Below are 18,691 nucleotides of genomic sequence, written 5' to 3' on the forward strand. Positions count from 1 at the left end.
GGTGAACAAGTGATGTAATGCTAAATTCATCCAAATCTCTCCGCTAAAACCTAAATATACTTTAAAACACAATAAGGAGGGTCTTACTGGAACATTGTGCTACAAAAAAACAATGATTATTTGTATTTAGACATCTTTTTAGCTTTCTCCAATTAACTTATTTTTCAGTAGGGAAAGGCTCTAGCAATATTAACTCTGCAATTCATTTTGCAGCATATCCTGTGATGTTACATCTTCAGTAACAGCAGCTTAAGCTATTTTTTCATTACCCGCTTACAAGCACTTTGTCACAACTGCTTTTACACTACTCATAATCTTGTGAAATCCTTGTGGAATGTGTTTCCTGTCATTTACACACCCCTAGTCATGAGCAGCAAGTGTAATCACTTTCTTATGTCACATGGTAGATTGCTTTATACTGAACTGTGCTGCCCCTTGTGATAAAGAAGCGTGCTTAATTGTACTGAATGTGCTCTTGCAGTGTACTTCAAATCTTAAAAGTATATATAAAAAAATGCAGATTATATGAATAAATTAAAAGGCCACTTAAGTGTACTTAAAGAGTCCAAAATATTTCTTAACAAACTTAAGTACACTTTGTCAGCATGTCAAGTTAAAAGTTTAAAAGTACATTTTAAATCATGATATTAATAAACTTCTGTCATGCTCTGAAGATGTACACTTATTTTGATGTGTTGATTAACATACCAAAGCACATGTAAACTACATGGTTAAAATATTTAAAATGTACTAAACTGCAATTTCATCATAACGTTTGTTTTAAATACATGACATACAATTTCAAAAGAAACAACATTAAAGTATATTTGACTTTACTATACATAATTACATACATAATACAAATATGTACAATACTTAAGTCCTACTTAAGTAGGTCAAATAATTCACTCTAAAGTTCAGCTAATTCCATTTACCATTAATTAAAAACACAATACGTTTTCATTTTATTGCAATTAACATGCAATTAAGTGTCCAAAAACATTACATTTGGTTCACACTTAAGTATATTCTTTAAAGTATATTAAGTACTCTTTATAAAAGTATGCTAAAGTGTGCTTCATTTTCACAAGGGACAATAAAATTTAATTTGACATTGTCACTGAATTTTATACCACCACAATTCAGAACCATGCGTTACTCAATGTATGTTCTGCAATCTTTCAGACTGACCTCTGACTGTCTGATCACTGTGATTAGATTACATAAATGCAGTAATGGTCACGGGTAATGATTATGGGAAGTGCAAAAGGGGCCTTGTGGATGTTGTGCAATGTACTTATCTGCCACTATATTTACTCATGCCACTGCTATAGTTCAGTGTGAGTATTTCTGTGCCAAAGACATCAAATTGAATAATAAATAAAACATATATGTAAACACAGACGCACAACTATGTTGCGAACATGCAGCCAATAATTAAACATGTATTTTGATTGCATTACCATTTATAATACAAATTAATCATTTAATGTAAGTTGGTCACATGTGTAACCTTCCACTGCAAATTCTGATTATGTCCCAGAACAATAACACTGAAAAGGGAGTAACTGTGTCCAGCTGTGCAATGCAATGCTTTCTGTACTGTATGTGTGCTGTGCATTTCTAAATGTCTGGTTTCTGTTCACCTTTTCAATATCGTAAAGCTTCTGGAACAAAGATGTGTAATTATTTTTGTTACATAGAGAATTAAATATGTGGATGTCTACTGAATTGTCTCCGTTTGTTTGTCGTCCTTACTGATTAGGTAAATGCTTTCAGACTAATCAGGTTATCTAGTTCTCTCTCTCTCTCTCTCATTCTCATGCATACAAATATTGCAGACCTGCGCAGTGAGTCACTCTAGGGAGGTGATGTCACGATAAACGCTGTTGTCATGGCAGCAGCACTGTAGCACATCTGAAGTGTGATGGGAGAATTGCATAAATGTAGACCTTCCAGCAGGGACACACATTACACGTGCAATTTCCCATCAAATTGATACACTCAACCTTTAATCTAGCTCTGAGCTCTCGGCCTCTTCCTTCCTGCCTCATCTCACCTTCTACAACTCTGTTGAAAATGACTTAAATCAACCTTAACTGATTTTCTGGTCTAAAAGAAAGGTTATTCTGGTCTGGTTTGTTGGTTTGCGACTAGATAAATATGTATGAATACAAGTTGTTATAGAGAAATACATGCTAATACATTAAAGGGTTAGTTCACCTAATAATCAAAGTTATGTAGCAGCAGAAGATGTCATAATTGGGTAAACTATTAAATAATTATGAAACTATAAGATTGACTACCACGAATATATAAAAATAGCAAAAGAAAAACTCCATGGTAGTGTTTTCATGACTTTCAAAAAGAGGGGGAAAGAGAGAGAGAGAGAGAGAGAATAAAATTACATACATTTCAATGAATTCAGAGCATTAAATGTTTTCACCCCCCCCCCCCAAGAGATTTACATATAATTTAAAATGGCCAAAGATGTGTAGAGAATCAACTATTTTTTTGTTTTCTCAAGCACATAGGTGATTTTTTTCCCACAACATATTATTTCTTTATTATTCAAGCGTCTATTTTAAGATTACATTGGGTACCAAGCTGAAATAATATCCAACATGCTTAATTTTTAACCCTTTGCACCAAACCTGAAAAATCTAAATATGATATAAAGTGGCATAACTTTTGATGAAGACTCTTTGAATGCCTTTATAATGTGAGAATGGAGGGTGAGTGCTGCTACTTGAAGTTGGTCAACTGTTCCAAGTTTGTATGCACATCCAGCTGCTTCATCTACAGTAATGATGAGCTGTATATGAGGTTCAACTTAATACACTCATGTTGTTGCACCTTGAAGAATGTGAGTTCATGAGAGATGTCTTTGTCTCCCTGTAACCATCTAGCCAATTTCTCACTGCGGTATTCAGGATTAGGAAAACCTTGATTTTCCAATGTCTCCATGTACAAGTTGCATATGGATCTTAGCTGGACAACCTCTTTGCATTCAATCACATTCCTAAGAATGTAATTCTTTACCACACAATATGACTTGTTATGTGGTGCTATCTTCTGTGCCTGCAGGCTGTCAGTGTTGTCTGCTGCCTTTTCTACTCTCTCCCTTGGGTTTGGTACTCTGTGTTGAAGTTGTTTCTGCATGATGGATGATACTTAGCTTCCATTACAAATAGGTCCTTGCCCTGCACCTTGCGATAAAGAGCCTCTTTCTTTAATTCCTGTGCCCTAGGTTCAATAACTTTCCAGTCTGGTTCCTTGTGTTTCCAACTCTGAATATTTGCTCTTCAGTCTTGCCCTTGAACTTGGATTTTGCTTTGTCAAAGAAAATGCACTGATTGGGAAACAAGAAGGAACACCTTCTTGGAGCTCCTTCAGATTGAACTGACTGTGATTTGACATGGCGCAGAGAGTGCCTTTTCAACGATAATGACTCACCAGATATAGAAGCCTTTGACACTTGTAAACCATCTACATTCACCTAAAGGATTATTAAGAACACCTGTTCAATTTCTCATTAATGCAATTATCTAATCAACCAATCACATGGCAGTTGCTTCAGTGCATTTGTTGAGTGTTGTAAAATTACCATACTCATACCATGTAAAATACGTGTTAGGGAACGAATCCTCTTTGGAGAAACTTCAGCTGTGTTACAATGTTTAATTTTCCCCTTGGTATGTATGAAGTATTGAGCCTGAAAAAAAAAAAAATCTTTAGCTAGAAGCTACCAACTAAGCTACCAACACTGCTAGTCAAGAATACAGATTTGATTTCCGAAAGCCTGTGATTATAGTAAAAACTGTTGAAAAATCACTTTAAGTTATGACTACAAAGGTATATCTTAATTATAGTTTCAAATACTTAGTGAAATTTTTCCAAAAGAGAGAGCAGTGGGAGATCACCAGCTGCAAACTGCAAAGCCCCAAAAATCTAAAACTTGCAGTTTATGCTCAGTCAACTTTTTGGACCTTTTTGGATTTTTTCTGTAGTTATTTATTTATTTATAAAAATTTAAGTTAATTTGTGTTGTTTTGTTTACTTCAAAAGTAAAACTATTTTAAATATCTTCAGGTTCAGGATAGGTGAAGTAAAAGGTTAAAATAAACCCTATTTCAGGCTGTTAAGTATAATAAAAATGCTGTCAAATTCTGGGGTCAGAATTGTACTGAAAAATGTGTCCATTTGTCTCTGTGAGTTGTTCACATCAAAAGTTATGCCACTTTATATCATATTTAGATTTTTCAGGTTTGGTGCAAAGGGTTAAAAATTAAGCATTTTGGACATTATTTCAGCTTGGTACCCAATTTAATCTTAAAATAGACACTTGAATAATAAAGAAATAATATGTTGTGGGGAAAAAAAAACCACCCTATGCGCTTGAGAAAACAAAAAAATAGTTGATCCTCAACACATCTTTGGCCATTTTTTGCTATTTTTGTCCAGAAATAAGGTCAATATGTTGTCAAATGTCAAAAATAACCATTCCATTAAATTCCTGGGGTCAGAATTGTATGGGAAATGGGTTCACTCGTCTCTGTATGTTGTTTACTTTTAATGTTATGCCACTTTCTATATCCTTTTTTGATTTTTCGGGTTCCGGTCGGGTGCAGCAAAGGGTTAAAAAAGACCCCTTTGGGACATTATTTCAGCTTGGCACCTGGCAGATTATGAAAATAGACACTTTAAGGATTTTAAAAAATCAGGTGGCATAAAAAAACCCGGGGGGGGGGGGGGGGGGGTGGCTTTTGGACCCCTATTTCCATCTAGACTAACTGTATAATATGTTGTTCTTTACAATTCACATTCAAAGTTCTCTGTATCAAAAATTACATCAAATATACACATTTCTATCATACACTCCATTTTTCTATTAATATAGAATTCCAAAATAATCTCGAGTAAATACAAATAATAAAAAAAAAGATGCAAAATTGTTTATTTTTCTTGACCACAAAATCTTTCCAAAACATGCTTAGCAGCAGGATAAAACTTTGGAGGGTTTGTGGTCTTATGAAAATTAATTTGTAGGTGCGTTTATCTGATTAATTTTGTTAGTTTTAGACTGCAATATATTTTCTAAATCAATACATTAAAAATGTACACACAAATAAAATACATTTACGGATTAAGATTTGACACTCTGAAGGCATCTTTATTTTGAAATCGTTTGGAGTAACGTTACATGTTGTCACTTCCCGACAAAGCACCGTTTGGGATTAGCTAGCTGCTTAGCTAGCATGCCCCTATAGATGTTGTGTAGGATACAAATATAATTAAAAACTAAATCACCGAGCTGCCACAGTTATCCTTTAAAAGTAAGGTGTTAAATCCTTTGCATTTCTCACCCAGATATGCTCTGCTGCTTCATATGTAACGTTGTTTTATCCTAGAATTAACAACCGAGTCTCTTTGACTGTTGTTAGCCTGCTAACGTTATAATAATGGTCTTGAACAATAGCAATAATGTATGACCATTGGTAAATATGTTTAAAAAAAAAAATAATAATAATAGGTGTCGCTATGTCTTTCATTATTATGGGTTCTAATTTTATCGCAAGCAGTGTAGATGATGTGCTTCACAGCATTTTATTGGTAACATTAGTCCTTGTAATCATTTTTGGAAGTGTTCTTCATCCTCTGGACTTTTTAAAGAGATTTTGACCCACAGGAAGGTGATGGAGGGACCAGGATCTGTACAGGTGACCGTGAAGACTCTGGACTCCCAGAGCAGGACGTTCACTGTCAGGGGAGAGGTGTGTGTCATAACATCAGTCATAGACGCAAACATTATGAGAGGAATTCATTTGCGCTATGACTGTTTTGTATGTAACACAAATAGCTAATTTAACATAACCCAGACAGCTGTTAAATACATTACTCTTTAAATCGATAAACCAATTAGGTTTCCCTTTATAATCGGATTGTCACCTCTCTTGCTTTCTCTCAGTGGACAGTGAAACAGTTTAAAGAACACATCTCTCCTGCTGTTGAAATCCCGGTGGATAAGCAGAGGTTGATTTACCAGGGTAAAGTGCTGCAGGATGAGAGGACACTCACAGAATACAGTGAGTGATGCTTGGTGTCTGTTGTTTTTTGCCCTGAGATTGTTCACTGTTTGTGTGAACGAGTGAAAGGATGCTGAATTCGGAACAACATGCTACTCTGCATTTGGGTCTTCATTGAAAATGTCTAAATGAGTCAATGATTTATTTAAAAATGCTGATTCATTCAAGAATGAATGTTTGTAAATATTTGCATTGGTAAAATCAGACAAAGTAAGGCTGTACAATTATAGGTGCACCTCAATAAATTAGAATGTCGTGGAAAAGTTCATTAATTTACGTAATTCAGTGGTCCAAAGTCCTCTTTTCAGATGAGAGCAAGTTTTGTATTACATTTGGAAACCAAGGTCCTAGAGTCTGGAGGAAGGGTGGAGAAGCTCATAGCTCAAGTTGCTTGAAGTCCAGTGTTAAGTTTCCACAGTCTGGGATGATTTGGGCTGCAATGTCATCTGCTGGTGTTGGTCCATTTGTTTTTTAAAAATCAAAGTCACTGCACCCATTTACCAAGAAATTTTGGAGCACTTCATGCTTCCTTCTGATGACCAGCTTTTTGTAATTAAAAGAAAAAGTAATTAAAGAAAAAGGAGCCCATACCTAGTATTGAGTACATGTACAGTAAATGAACATACTTTCCAGAAGGCCAACAATTCACTAATTTTTATTTATTTATTTATTTTTATTTATTTTATGAAGTATTCTAATTTGTTGAGATCGTGAATTGGTGGGTTTTTGTTAAATGTGAGCCAAAATCATCACAATTAAAAGAATGAAACACTTGAACTACTTCAGTCTGTGTGCATTGAATTTATTTAATACAGGAGTTTCACAATTTGAGTTGAATTACTGAAATAAATGAACTTTTCCACGACATTCTAATTTATTGAGATGCACCTGTATTTGTATTGTAATCTAGATATTGGCTGGTTAGTTCTTCTTTATTTTTTTATATTTTTGACATTTCCTTGCATTGGTTTAAAAGGATAGTTCACCCAAAAATTACCCTAGCCATCACACCCTCAAGCCATCCTAGGTGTATATGACTTTTTTTGTCTTTCAAATGAATCCAATCTGAGTTTTATAAAAAATAAATTCTGGCTCTTCCATGCTTTACAATGGCAGTGATTGGTGGATGAGACTTTAAAGCCCAAAAAAGTGCATCCATCGATCATAAAAATTGTCCCACACTGCTCTTGGGGGTTAATAAAGGTTTCTTGAAGTGAATTGATGTGTCTGTGTAAGAAAAATATCCATATTGGATCAATGGACAATGTCCTCCTTACTGCTTTTTACTGCTTTTCTATGTGGTAGTTCCCTTTCTGTCTATGGAGGGTTAAAAAGCTCTCGGATTACATCAGAAATATCTTAATTTGTGTTCCGAAGATGAACAAAGGTCTTATGGTTTTGGAATGACATGAGGGTGAGTATTAATGAAAGAATTGTCATTTTTGAGTGAACTATCCCTTTAATCTTCCCATTCCCAACCTGGCAAACGCATAGATATGCTCTTTCCACTGTATAAAAATACCAAAGAGCAGTGGTGTAAACACTCCACTGAGATATTCTCTTCACATGAAAGTGTAAAATCTAGTCTATGTTCCTTCCTTTTTTTGCTGTTTGTTGCAAATCTGCAATCAAACAATCTCAGTGCAAACTGTAATAAAAGCAAACATGAATCTCAGCTATTGTTTACGATTATGGTTGCTGAATAAATGTGTATGATGGGCATAGGCTCTGAAATTTTTTTTTTAATAGCTTTAGACTAAGATTCTGTTCTGTCTGAAGATTATTATAATTTTTTTAATATTTTGAGCCAATTTTAGTAAACAAGCAACAGAGCACGTTTTTTGTGTTCGACCTGAAAGTGTGGTAGTGTGTGATTGTTGTTTAGTGCATGCTGCCCAGTTTTTCCTCTGTAACCTTTCATAAACCTTTCATAAATCTGTTCAGATTTTAAAAGTCGTATAGTGTATTCCAGCCTTAAAACAAAGTTATTGAGATCTGGTATAACTATAATCAAAAAAACTTTTATTTATATTTATATTTAGAATAAAAACAACCCTGTTTTTCAGATGTTGATGGGAAGGTCATTCATCTTGTGGAGCGAGCACCTCCTCAGAGCAGTCAGTCTCGGGGTGGAGGAGGTGGAGTTTCTGGCTCCTCGGGTACAACGGGTGGAGGATCCACCTCTTCTCAGTCATCCACCTTTCCAGGAACTCCACATGACCGTAATGCCAACAATTATGTCATGCTAGGCACTTTAAATCTGCCTGTGAATATTATGGACCCACAGCAAATTCAGGTTACAGTGCTTTCCTTCCATCAAGAGACGCATGTTTTCAATATGTGATGTTTAACCTCAGACAGCCAGTGTAAGAAATTTATTAGAGGTCCTGTTATTAAAGGAAATTGAAATTTTACCCCTCTAGATGTCAGTGCAGCAGATGTTGGCTGGTGTTGGAGAAATGGGGCGTAATGTCAGAATGAGCACTAGCACAGGAGTGAGTCATCCTTGCATCTTTCTAACTTCATGTATCTTTCTAACTTCATACTTATATAATAATGAACATTATAAGCAGTGTACAGAATGTTGTATTAGAGGCAGTTATGTTTTGTCTGGTCACAGTCTGTTGTTTAAAACTGATGGTCATCTCTGGAGACATCTACAGTAATTTATTTCCTCTCTCACAGAGCAGTGGCTCTGTGGATGTCCATATCAACGTGGACCAGTCATTGCAGAGTGAGCCCAGGATGAGGCTCCAGCTGGCTGAAAGCCTGCTGCGAGAGACACAGGCTTTAATCCACAGACTCGAGGTGCAGAACAAATATTTACATCATGAACCAATCTTATTGGTTTTCTTAATTACATATACAAATCATTCAGCCTGATGCTTATTTTCAGATAAGCAGTAACTTTATTTTTTTGTTTCAGGGTCAATCAAGTGAACCGTCATCTCAGCAGGAGACACCACCTTCTCAGCCACTATCATCATCATCACTCTCAGCAGAACCAATGGACAGCTCCCCACCTCCTCCCTCCTCCTCGTCCTCTGCTTCACAGACAGTAGGAGCAACTCACTCTGGACCCAAGTAAGAGAAGAATATTAGGATCATGGGGGGAAATAGTGTATCCAGTGTTAAAGAAAATAATTGCTTTAATTTACTCATCCTGATGCCATCCGTAGAACAGTAAACAAGATTTTTTGCTAAAACCATTGTCCTTGGTGATCCATAAAAGGCAAGTCAGTGGCTACTGTCACTTGAGAGTCGAAAAACATATACAACACAAGCAAAACGACATTAATACACATGGCTCCTGATGATATATTTTAGGAAGTCATTTTTAAAAATTCAAGATTTCATTGTTATGGGGGAAACATTGATATTTTGCAATCTGAACCTTGTCTTGTCATAAAAAGATCAAATTGTGTGGTATACACTAACATTCAAAAGATTAGGGTCAGTTTTTATATTTTTGAATGCAATCTTTTTCTCAACAAGGCTGTATTTATTTATTTAAAATACAGAAAAACAATAATATTGTCATATATTGTTATTTTAAAATGTAATTCATTCCTGTGATGGCAAAGCTGAATTATCAGAATCATTATTACAGTCTTCAGTTTCACATTATCTCTTAGAAATTATACAAATTTGCATTAAACATTGTTGCTGTATTTCTAAGCAGCTGTATATCTGCCTTTCCAAAAGCGCCACCTGTTGGCAGTGAATGAATGTGCATTTTCAGTCAGCTCTGCTGCTGTTTTTATTTAGACCAATGTGAAAACCAACCCATGTTTTCACGCTGCAAACACGCAGAGTTGTAAATGTGAACTGGTGGATTCCACAAGAATATAATGCATTATAAATATATAAACAATTTAGACAGTAAAATATGTTGTTTAATTAATTTAATAATTGATTGATAATAATTGTTTAAATTAACATAATAATTGATAAATTTGACTCAAATAATGGTTTAAGGGCTGAAATGTGAAGTTCATCATCATTTGAAACTTTTTGTTGTTGTGAAAATCTGAACTGTAAAGAATGCTTTTACAGTTTAATGTGTTGCCATAGACATTGCCCCACAATGCTCATAGGGTATTCATTTTAGTTGTTCAGGTCTTAAAAAAGGTCTCAAAAAGTCTTAAATTTCAGTTTAAAAATCATGCAGATATCCTGTATTTGAAGTCAAAATCTTTTGTAACACTATACATGTCTTTACTTTTGATCAGTTGTGTACTTGCTGAATAAAAGTGAAAAAACTGTCCCCGAAAGTGAGGTGTATCATCATGTCATCAGCCCATTATTTTTTCACATGTTCAAGACAAGTGTAACTTATTTCTGTGTCTCAACAGTCACCCCAGCCCTTTAGAGTTGGTGGAGGTTCTGTCAGAGGTGCGAAGGGTGGAGGAGCGCCTCCATCCATTCATGGAGAGAACACATTCCATCCTTGGAGCGGCCAGTTCTGCTGACTACAACAACAATGTAGGCCCTAGATAGTTGAATGCTACATCATTGTCATATGCGCTGTAAATATACATTGTTCATTTTCTGAAAATTGTTTTTTCGGACAGACTCAAGAATGTGAGGAGGATCAGCGCACTCTCAATTTGATTGGAGAGTCACTCCATCTCCTGGGCAACACGTTGGTGGCTCTGAGTGACCTCCGATGCAATTTATCAGCTCAGCCACCCCGCCACTTACATGTGGTGCGGCCTATGTCTCACTACACCTCCCCTGTTGTGCTGCAGAGTGGACCAGCCCATATTCCTATTCCTGTGAGCTAACCAACTATATGTACAAAACTATTTTCATCCTGTTCAAGCAGTTAACCTCACAATATGTCATCTTCCAGATGAACCTGGGGTCTACTGTGACAATGACGGCAAACAGCAGACAGACAAGCGAGGGTCAGGCCCAACCTCCACAGCCAAGCAACAGATCAGAGCCACAGGGTCAGGCACCTCCTCCTCCACCGAACGGTGCCAGTCAACAAACGGGTCACAGTCAGGGGACTCCAAGAGTGATCAGAATCACTCACCAGACCATGGAGCCGGTGGTCATGATGCAGATGAACTTGGATGGTATGCCACCCACCCATCCAGTCAGACCCCAGTGTTCTTAGCACTGTATTTCAGCCATGCTGCCCATTTCCGGTCTGCTAAACTTCTGAAGATCCCAGACATGAAATTATTTTTACTATTTAAAATAGTTCCTTTCAGAAAAGGCCTTTTTCAGACCTGGAATGGGCAGTTGTAGTGTAACTGCCAAACACTGATCTGTGCATTTCTGTGCAGCAGATTCAGACAGTGGAGCTCAGGGCCAAAGGCAACAGAATCCCAGCGCTGCTGGAGAGACTGGTTAGTTTGCACCTCTCTCTAGAGTCAGTGACCAGCCGTCCCAACATTAACATGTGCTAGTGTCTTAAAAAAAGTGGTAGCATTGTAGCATTGTAGATACAATGTACTTATTATAGTAATTACAATAACTATGTAATAACTAGGTACTAACCCTAAACCTAACCCTAACCCATGTAGTTACCTTGTATTACCAGAACTTTTTTAGATAAATACACTTAAATCTGCACTATAAGTACATGGAAGTACACATACTATAAAATAAAGTGCAACCAAAAAAGTTCACTCAAAAAATTAAATTTTATGATTATTCAAAACCAGTTTGACTATATATATATATAAAAATTGTAAATACATATTGGGCATTGTTTATTTTTCATTTTGAATACTAACCAAAATCATTATTGTATTGACAGCAATAGTTTTATATTTGAAGTTTATGAGGTTTCTGGAATTAAATGTGTATTAGATATTCAAATAATTATTTAAACGCTATCAAGAATCTTTGCTTTTCTATCATTAAACGCAACTGTTAAACATAGCCTAAACTAATGAAGATGGAGAATGGGAGCTCCTGTGCATCTACAGTTCTTAGTCCTACTTATGACACTTATCCGCCAAACAGAAAAATAATATCACATTATGCAATAATTACAAAAATTTGGTCACTTACACGTTTGGTCACTTACATCAAACCATACGCAATTAAATCAAGCGCTAATAATGTTCAGTGCCATTTTTGAATTGTGATGTAACGCAGCTGTTGCTTGTCAGTTGTCTGTAGTCAAGTTCTGACCCTGCAACAGTTTAATTTGCCAGCAGTGTTAATAGTCACTTTTCATCTGTTCTCTGAAGGCACCACGACACCCATCCATGTACCAGGACTGCCTCCTGAGTTCATGCAGGCCATGATGCATCAGATCTCCCAACAGGCTGTCGCCATGGCAGCCGCAGCCTCTGCTGGACACCAGGGGCAGCAGCAGGGCACTGATGGCTCAGGGACCCAGAGTTCAGACAGCCAGGCTCCTCCGCCACCGCAGGCCAGGGTGATCATCACACGGCCCTCCTTATCTCCACACATCCCTCAACCCATGAGCACTAGAGGGACCACCATCAACCTGCGGGAAACAGTGCCCCCCTCAGCAGGACAACAGACTAATCAAGTATGAATCTTAATGATACATTATTTCGGTTTGGAGATTCATAAACCCAAAGCCCCTTTCAAATAATGTCTGATTACTCTGTGGCCATATTTGCAACACTTTTGGTCTATTTAAAGCATCCAAGTTTTGTATTCTTGAATGGGAAAGTCCTAAAATTTCAAAAACTGCTAGCCACACTCACATTTAAATTGCATATTTCAAATCAGCAACAAAAATGTTGTTTCTTCTGCTCAAGTATAAGAAAAAAAAACTTATAAACCAGGCTTTGGTGATGCAAATTAATTCTTTCATTCAAAATAATATGAGTTCCTTTTTTGTTCTTCAATCAAGGGCAACCCCATGACGTCCTCTCCTCTCACACAGATGGTCAGTGGTTTGGTAGGGCAGCTTTTGATGCCTTTGCACACAGGTGAGTGGTCCTTACGTGTTCGGTTCCTGTGAAAGATCTAGCATCACACAGCTTCTAAACGTGTTATGTTTTCTGTCATCAGGAGACCAGACATCAACTACCTCATCGTCCCACTCCTTCTCTTTCTCTTCCACCTCCTCTGTCTCCTCCTCCACTGCTCCTCCATCTTCTGCCAACACATCCGGTCAGACATCCACCCGCACCACCAGCACGGCGTCCGTGGGTCAGTCCCATGAGGGAGGCCCAGGAGATAACCTAGCTCAGCTGCTGAGCTCACTTTTGGGAGGAGCTGCGGGAGCCGGTGGAAGAGTGTCTGGAGGTCCTCCTTCCATTACAGTGACCGTTCCAGGTGTCCCTGCTTTCATTCAGGGGCTCTCCGAGTTCATTCAGGTTGGTGCCTTTCTCAGCAAATGGGTTTTTGTATTCTGATCTTTCCAAATGTGTTCATTCGAACGTCTTCTGTGTTCATTTCAGTCCGGCCAGCCTGTGTTTCCTCCACCAAACCAGCAGCCGCCTCCATCCTCACAAGCTACACCCTCTGCCCCTTCAAGAGCCACCCACACTGCCACCCCTCAGCCTCCCAATGGAGTTGGAGAGTCCCTCAGCCCGGAGCTTTTTACAGGCATCGTGCAGGGCGTCCTGTCCACCATGATGGGCTCTCTGGGTGCTGGTCAAGGCAACACTGAGAGCATCGCCCAGTTTATTCAAAGACTTTCCCAGACCAGCAATCTCTTCACGCCAGGAGCTGGAGATGCAGTGGGTGGGTTTCTGTGAACATTTGGCAAAACTCAAAGTTGCATTTGATGAACTAGTACTGACTCGCTGTGTTTATTTGTCAGGGTTCTTTGGAGATCTGCTGTCTCTGGTGTGTCAGAGTTTCTCCATGGTGGACATGGTTCTGCTGCTGCATGGTAATCCTCAGCCTCTGAGCCGCATCCATCCCCAGCTCACAGCCTTCTTCACTGAGCACTATCTGCAAGGCCGAGAGCCCACCGATGCCAACATAGCTGTGAGTCTAATCTCACACTGCTTTCATACATGACTTTTATTCCCAGACGAGTTACATAATAATGTTAGCCCGCACTTAGTTAAAATAACATTTATGATATTATCCTTGACAATATCACATATAGGGCTGTGCAAACAATCTAATGCGATTTTCATGCACATCTCATCAGTAAAAACGCTCCTTTAATTGGAAGTATTATCTCCAGCACGTGTGTTCAGATCAGGGTTGCCAGGTTTTCACAACAAATCCTGCCATGTTGCTTCTCAAAACAAGTCCAAAACTAATCGCGATTCCAGGAGGTTGCCAGATAAAATATAAATGCTTCCCGGGGTTAAATTATACGTTTTGTTTTTTGGCATGGTTGTCTTGGTAAAATTCGCATTTTAGGGGCTAAATATCACGTTAATGGTATTGGGGTTGCTTCAAACCGCAGACATGAAAAACAACTGCAGACTTGGCAACACTGGTTCAGGTGGAGTGGCAGTTACTACACAGAGCCGTAGTCTACCGACAACTAACACAAAATCGCTTTCAAAATCGACAAAGAATCGCCACCGATTTTAAAATCGATTTTGTGTAGATTGTCAGTGAATTACGGCTCGGTGTATTAAATGCCAACCAATGTTGCCAAGTCTGTGGTTGTTTTTCATGTCCGCGGGTTGGAAGCGACCCCAATAGAAATAACGTGATATTTAGCCCCTAAAATGCAAACTTTACCAAGGCAACCATGCTAAAAAACTTAAATTTTAACCCCGGAAAGCAATTTTTTTATCGGGGAAACTCCTGGAAACGCGATTGGGCTAGTTTTGGACTAGTTTTGAGAAGCAACTGAGCAGGATTTGTTGTGAAAACCTGGCAACCATGATCTGAACGCACGTGCTGGGAGATATACTTCTAATTACAGGAACATTTTTGAGTCATGATGCAAACATATTTTTCAGTGTTTAGATTTACTGATTCATTAAAATGGACACTTCAAAAGAACCATGAAAATAATACTACTGAGTGCCTGTTACAAAGACTGATGGTATTGTTTCTGTACCTTAGAGTGCTGCTGAGGACCTGATCAATGGACTAGAGGAGTACATTACAGAGAGCTTTGTAAGTCTTGTTTGCACCTGATTTAACCTGAAACGTGTTCATCAGACACCCTAGCTGATAGTTTCTGTACTGTGTATGTTTCAGTCCACTGTGACTGTTCGAGAGGGAGTGGACATCATCCAAACCAACATGTCCTTCCTGAGACAACAGTTCACTCGCATGGCTACTCACATTCTGCGCTGTACAGGTGACCACCATACCATCCAAACAAACGCAGACCCAAAACTGTGTATTTAAAACGATTTTGTAATATTTTTGTTAACAATACCACTGTTCCTTGTGTCTTTCCAGATAACACATTTGGTCAGCGGTTGCTGTATCTGTGCACCCAGGGTCTGTTTGAGTGTCTGGCCCTCAATCTCTATTGCTTAAGAGGAGAGCAAAGAGCTTTAACCACCGTTATCAACCACCGTATTGTAAGATTTGTTGGTTCATCCTTATGAAGGTTGTTTGGTGTTGCATCTTTCGACACGTTCATGTTTTCCTCCTCACTCAGAGGAGGATGTCCGCTGAAGTGAACCCCAGTCTGGTGAACTGGTTGACCAGTATGATGTCCATGAGGCTGCATGTGATTTTAGAGCACAATCCAGTCACTGAGGACCAGATCCACCATTACCTCATCTATACGCAGGTATTCACCTTCTCGTCAGGATTCACTCCCAAACTGAACCACAGAATACAGAACTGAATATGCGTCGGTTATCTTATTCACGTATAGAGCGAGTCGTCTCAGAGAACGGAGTCAGATGCACAAGCAAGCCAACAGTCAGATAACACGAGTGTTGAAGTATGTTTCAACCGAACAAGAATGAGTCTAGTTTACCATCACACAGAAAATTATTATTTCTAAATGAGATAAAAACTGTATGTTATTATAGTAGTATCTGATTATATGTTACAGATGGAAGTGGGTCTGTCTCCTGCTCCTGCCACCACTGCAGAGGAAGTCATGGCATCCTCACGAGACACTGCTGACGCAGATGAACCACCTGGCAGACCTTTGTTAGAGGAGACTCAAGGAGCAGTAGCCATGGCAACTGCAGACAGGGAGGAGTCAGCCGGAGAGGCGGAGCCATGGGCAGCAACTGTTCCTCCTGTGAGATTCGATTGACTGTTGCTGCAGTACATTGACATATAAATGACCTCAAAGTTAACAGCCCAGATAAACCAACAACTGATATAGCATGTAGTAATGACGGGTGTTTCTATGTGTTCATTAGGAGTGGGTACCCATCATAAGACATGACATGTTGACCCAGAGGAAGATGAAATCACAGCCGTCTCTGTCTGATGCTTATCTGCATGGGATGCCGGCCAAGAGGAGGAAGGTCTGTACCCCAACTACATTCATTTAAATCTAAAGTGCTGCCATGGATCGGCAATGCAAAACGAACAATTCAGTTAAACTGCTTTCCTCCCTTCACAGACCGCACAGGGAGAGGGTCCTCACCTGTCTCTCGCTGAGGCCGTGAGTCGAGCGGCCAGGACAGCAGGGGTGCGACCTGTTACTGCTCTAGACAGCCTACAGGGGGAGCTGGAGGCAGCAGAGCTCCAGGAAGCATATACACAACAGGTAAGAAACTCAAATCCCACACCTGATCTATCCCGGGACACCTGTACAGACCAGTGTTATTCAGGGTTTCTGGATGTTTTAAAAGGTCTTAAAACGTGTTTTTTTTGCCCTTCCACAAATAAACGTCAGTGAACTGGGTGAAGAGTAGAGTGACCTTTATAGTAACTTACACTATGTGAAGCCGATATGAATAAAACTCACCGACAAATTATATCTGAATGGATTGTTAGTGTTGCTTCCATAGACAAATGCATGTATTTTTCAAGTGTAAGTGCAAGTGTATTGTTTCACTAGTACTTATGTGTATTTAAATGTCATAAAACCCAGTACCGTATTTTCTGGACTATAAGTCACACTTTTTTTCCATAGTTTGACTGGTCCTGCGACTTATAGTCAGGTGCGACTTATTTATCAAAATTAATTTGACATGAACCAAGAGAAAACATTACCATCTCCAGCCGCCAGAGGGCACTCTATACTGCTCAGTGCTCCTGTATTCTTTTGAGAAAGTCATGGCTTTAAATGTTGCATATCTTCCTCAGTATTTTTCATGAGATTCATGCAGCTCTTGATCTCTGAAATGCATTGAACATTTTGAAACTTTTTCATTCTTCATTGTGTTCCAGGTGAAGCGTGATATAAAGAAACGACTGCGTGATGATTCAGACTACAGCCACCAGCGGTTTCCCAACACACACAGGGCTTTTTCTGAGGACTCCTAACCACCAGCTCGGTTTACTCTGTCTTGTCATCAGTCGAACACAGTCATGCCCATGACGTCTCGAGGAGCAGCCAGTAGCGTCTCGTGCATTGTGGGTTCCAAGTTTTGGAATCGTCGACTGACACATAACTGAGATGTCTGCCATAGTCAAATGTGTGGATCGTGACTAAATATAGAGCCGGTGAACTAGACTGGCCATGGAGGCAGAACATTTTATTTTTTTCCTCTACATGGCGTCCATCTGTGGGAAACAGCATCTTATGTTCTTGATGTCAGTGAGTTTTACTCTGACAGGATTCTTATATGCCCCTGTCCATTGTAAATTAGCTGTACATTGTTGTAATAAGTTGTTTTAATAATGACAATAATAGCAGTTGTATTACAGGCATATATATATATATATATATATATATATATATATATATATATATATATATATATATATTAAGAAAACCTAATTCATTCCAGCTTGACCTGCTCAATGTGTAGATAAAGAGATGCCAGGATTGATGTTTACAAGCTCCAAACATGGTGAATATGATTAGATTTACAGCACTGCACATTTTAGTCATAGTGATGCCATAGAGCTGTTGTTTGTTATTATTTCTTACATGCCAAAAACATCTTGTTGGCTCCATCATGTTGTCCACGAATGTGACTGTTACAAAATAAAACTGTCCAAGTCTAGAATTACTTCTTGTTTTAAAGAAACAGCTTTGTCTGCCTCCATATGTCCGGCCAGGGAAGCACAGATGGTTTAGTTAAAAAAAACAATGACTTTTCTGTGGATATGGCACATTGCACAAATAATCCAACTTTTGGTCCCTAAATTGCTAGTTGAGCAATGATTTCATTTATAGTAAATTTGCAACCCTGTGACCCATATTCAGTTAATATGATTTAAACTTTATTTCATTTATTTATTAAACTTAAGTCAAACTTTAGTGACATGGCTGACAAAATGCTAATATAAAATAAATTGGACATTTTAATAAATAATTAACATTTTTCTATCATTCCAAATTTAAGGGTTGGTAAGATTTTTTTAAATGTCTCTTATGCTTACCAAGTCTACATTAATCGATCAAACTTACAGTAAAAGCTGTACAATTATGAAAAGTTATTGCAATCTAGAAAGAACTGTAAAATGTAATTTATTCCTGTGATGCAAAGCTGCCATTGCTCCAGTCTTTAGTGTCACATGATCCTTCAGAAATCATTCTTACATGCTGAATTGCATTTTTTGCATTGTCAATATTGAAAACAGTTCAT

The 18,691-nt window shown here is 38.3% G+C and overlaps 1 protein-coding gene across 5 annotated transcripts; it reads left to right on the plus strand.

Moving 5' to 3' along the window:
- The first annotated feature begins 3,676 nt into the window (after window positions 1–3,676).
- On the plus strand, window positions 3,677–17,819 carry LOC113091453 (large proline-rich protein BAG6-like). 5 transcript variants are annotated; one of them, XM_026256997.1, is made up of 25 exons: window positions 3,677–3,695; window positions 5,690–5,774; window positions 5,969–6,086; window positions 8,153–8,382; window positions 8,510–8,581; window positions 8,772–8,894; window positions 9,013–9,170; window positions 10,442–10,571; window positions 10,661–10,864; window positions 10,942–11,170; window positions 11,384–11,446; window positions 12,299–12,606; window positions 12,937–13,015; window positions 13,098–13,405; window positions 13,490–13,775; window positions 13,855–14,024; window positions 15,072–15,125; window positions 15,210–15,312; window positions 15,417–15,541; window positions 15,622–15,756; window positions 15,844–15,912; window positions 16,027–16,221; window positions 16,346–16,453; window positions 16,552–16,698; window positions 17,325–17,819. In XM_026256997.1, the coding sequence occupies exons 2-25, from the start codon at window positions 5,697–5,699 to the stop codon at window positions 17,418–17,420; spliced, it is 3,588 nt and encodes a 1,195-aa protein (XP_026112782.1). In that variant the 5' UTR covers window positions 3,677–3,695; window positions 5,690–5,696; the 3' UTR covers window positions 17,421–17,819. The 5 variants fall into 5 exon arrangements, with proteins under 5 accessions (XP_026112782.1, XP_026112781.1, XP_026112783.1 ...); XM_026256996.1 differs by lacking the exon at window positions 3,677–3,695 and adding an exon at window positions 5,220–5,336; XM_026256998.1 differs by lacking the exon at window positions 3,677–3,695 and adding an exon at window positions 5,220–5,336 and having other exon boundaries at window positions 11,387–11,446.
- Window positions 17,820–18,691: the final 872 nt, after the last annotated feature.

Source organism: Carassius auratus, unplaced genomic scaffold (assembly GCF_003368295.1).
Source record: "Carassius auratus strain Wakin unplaced genomic scaffold, ASM336829v1 scaf_tig00214186, whole genome shotgun sequence".
Lineage (NCBI taxonomy): Eukaryota > Metazoa > Chordata > Actinopteri > Cypriniformes > Cyprinidae > Carassius > Carassius auratus.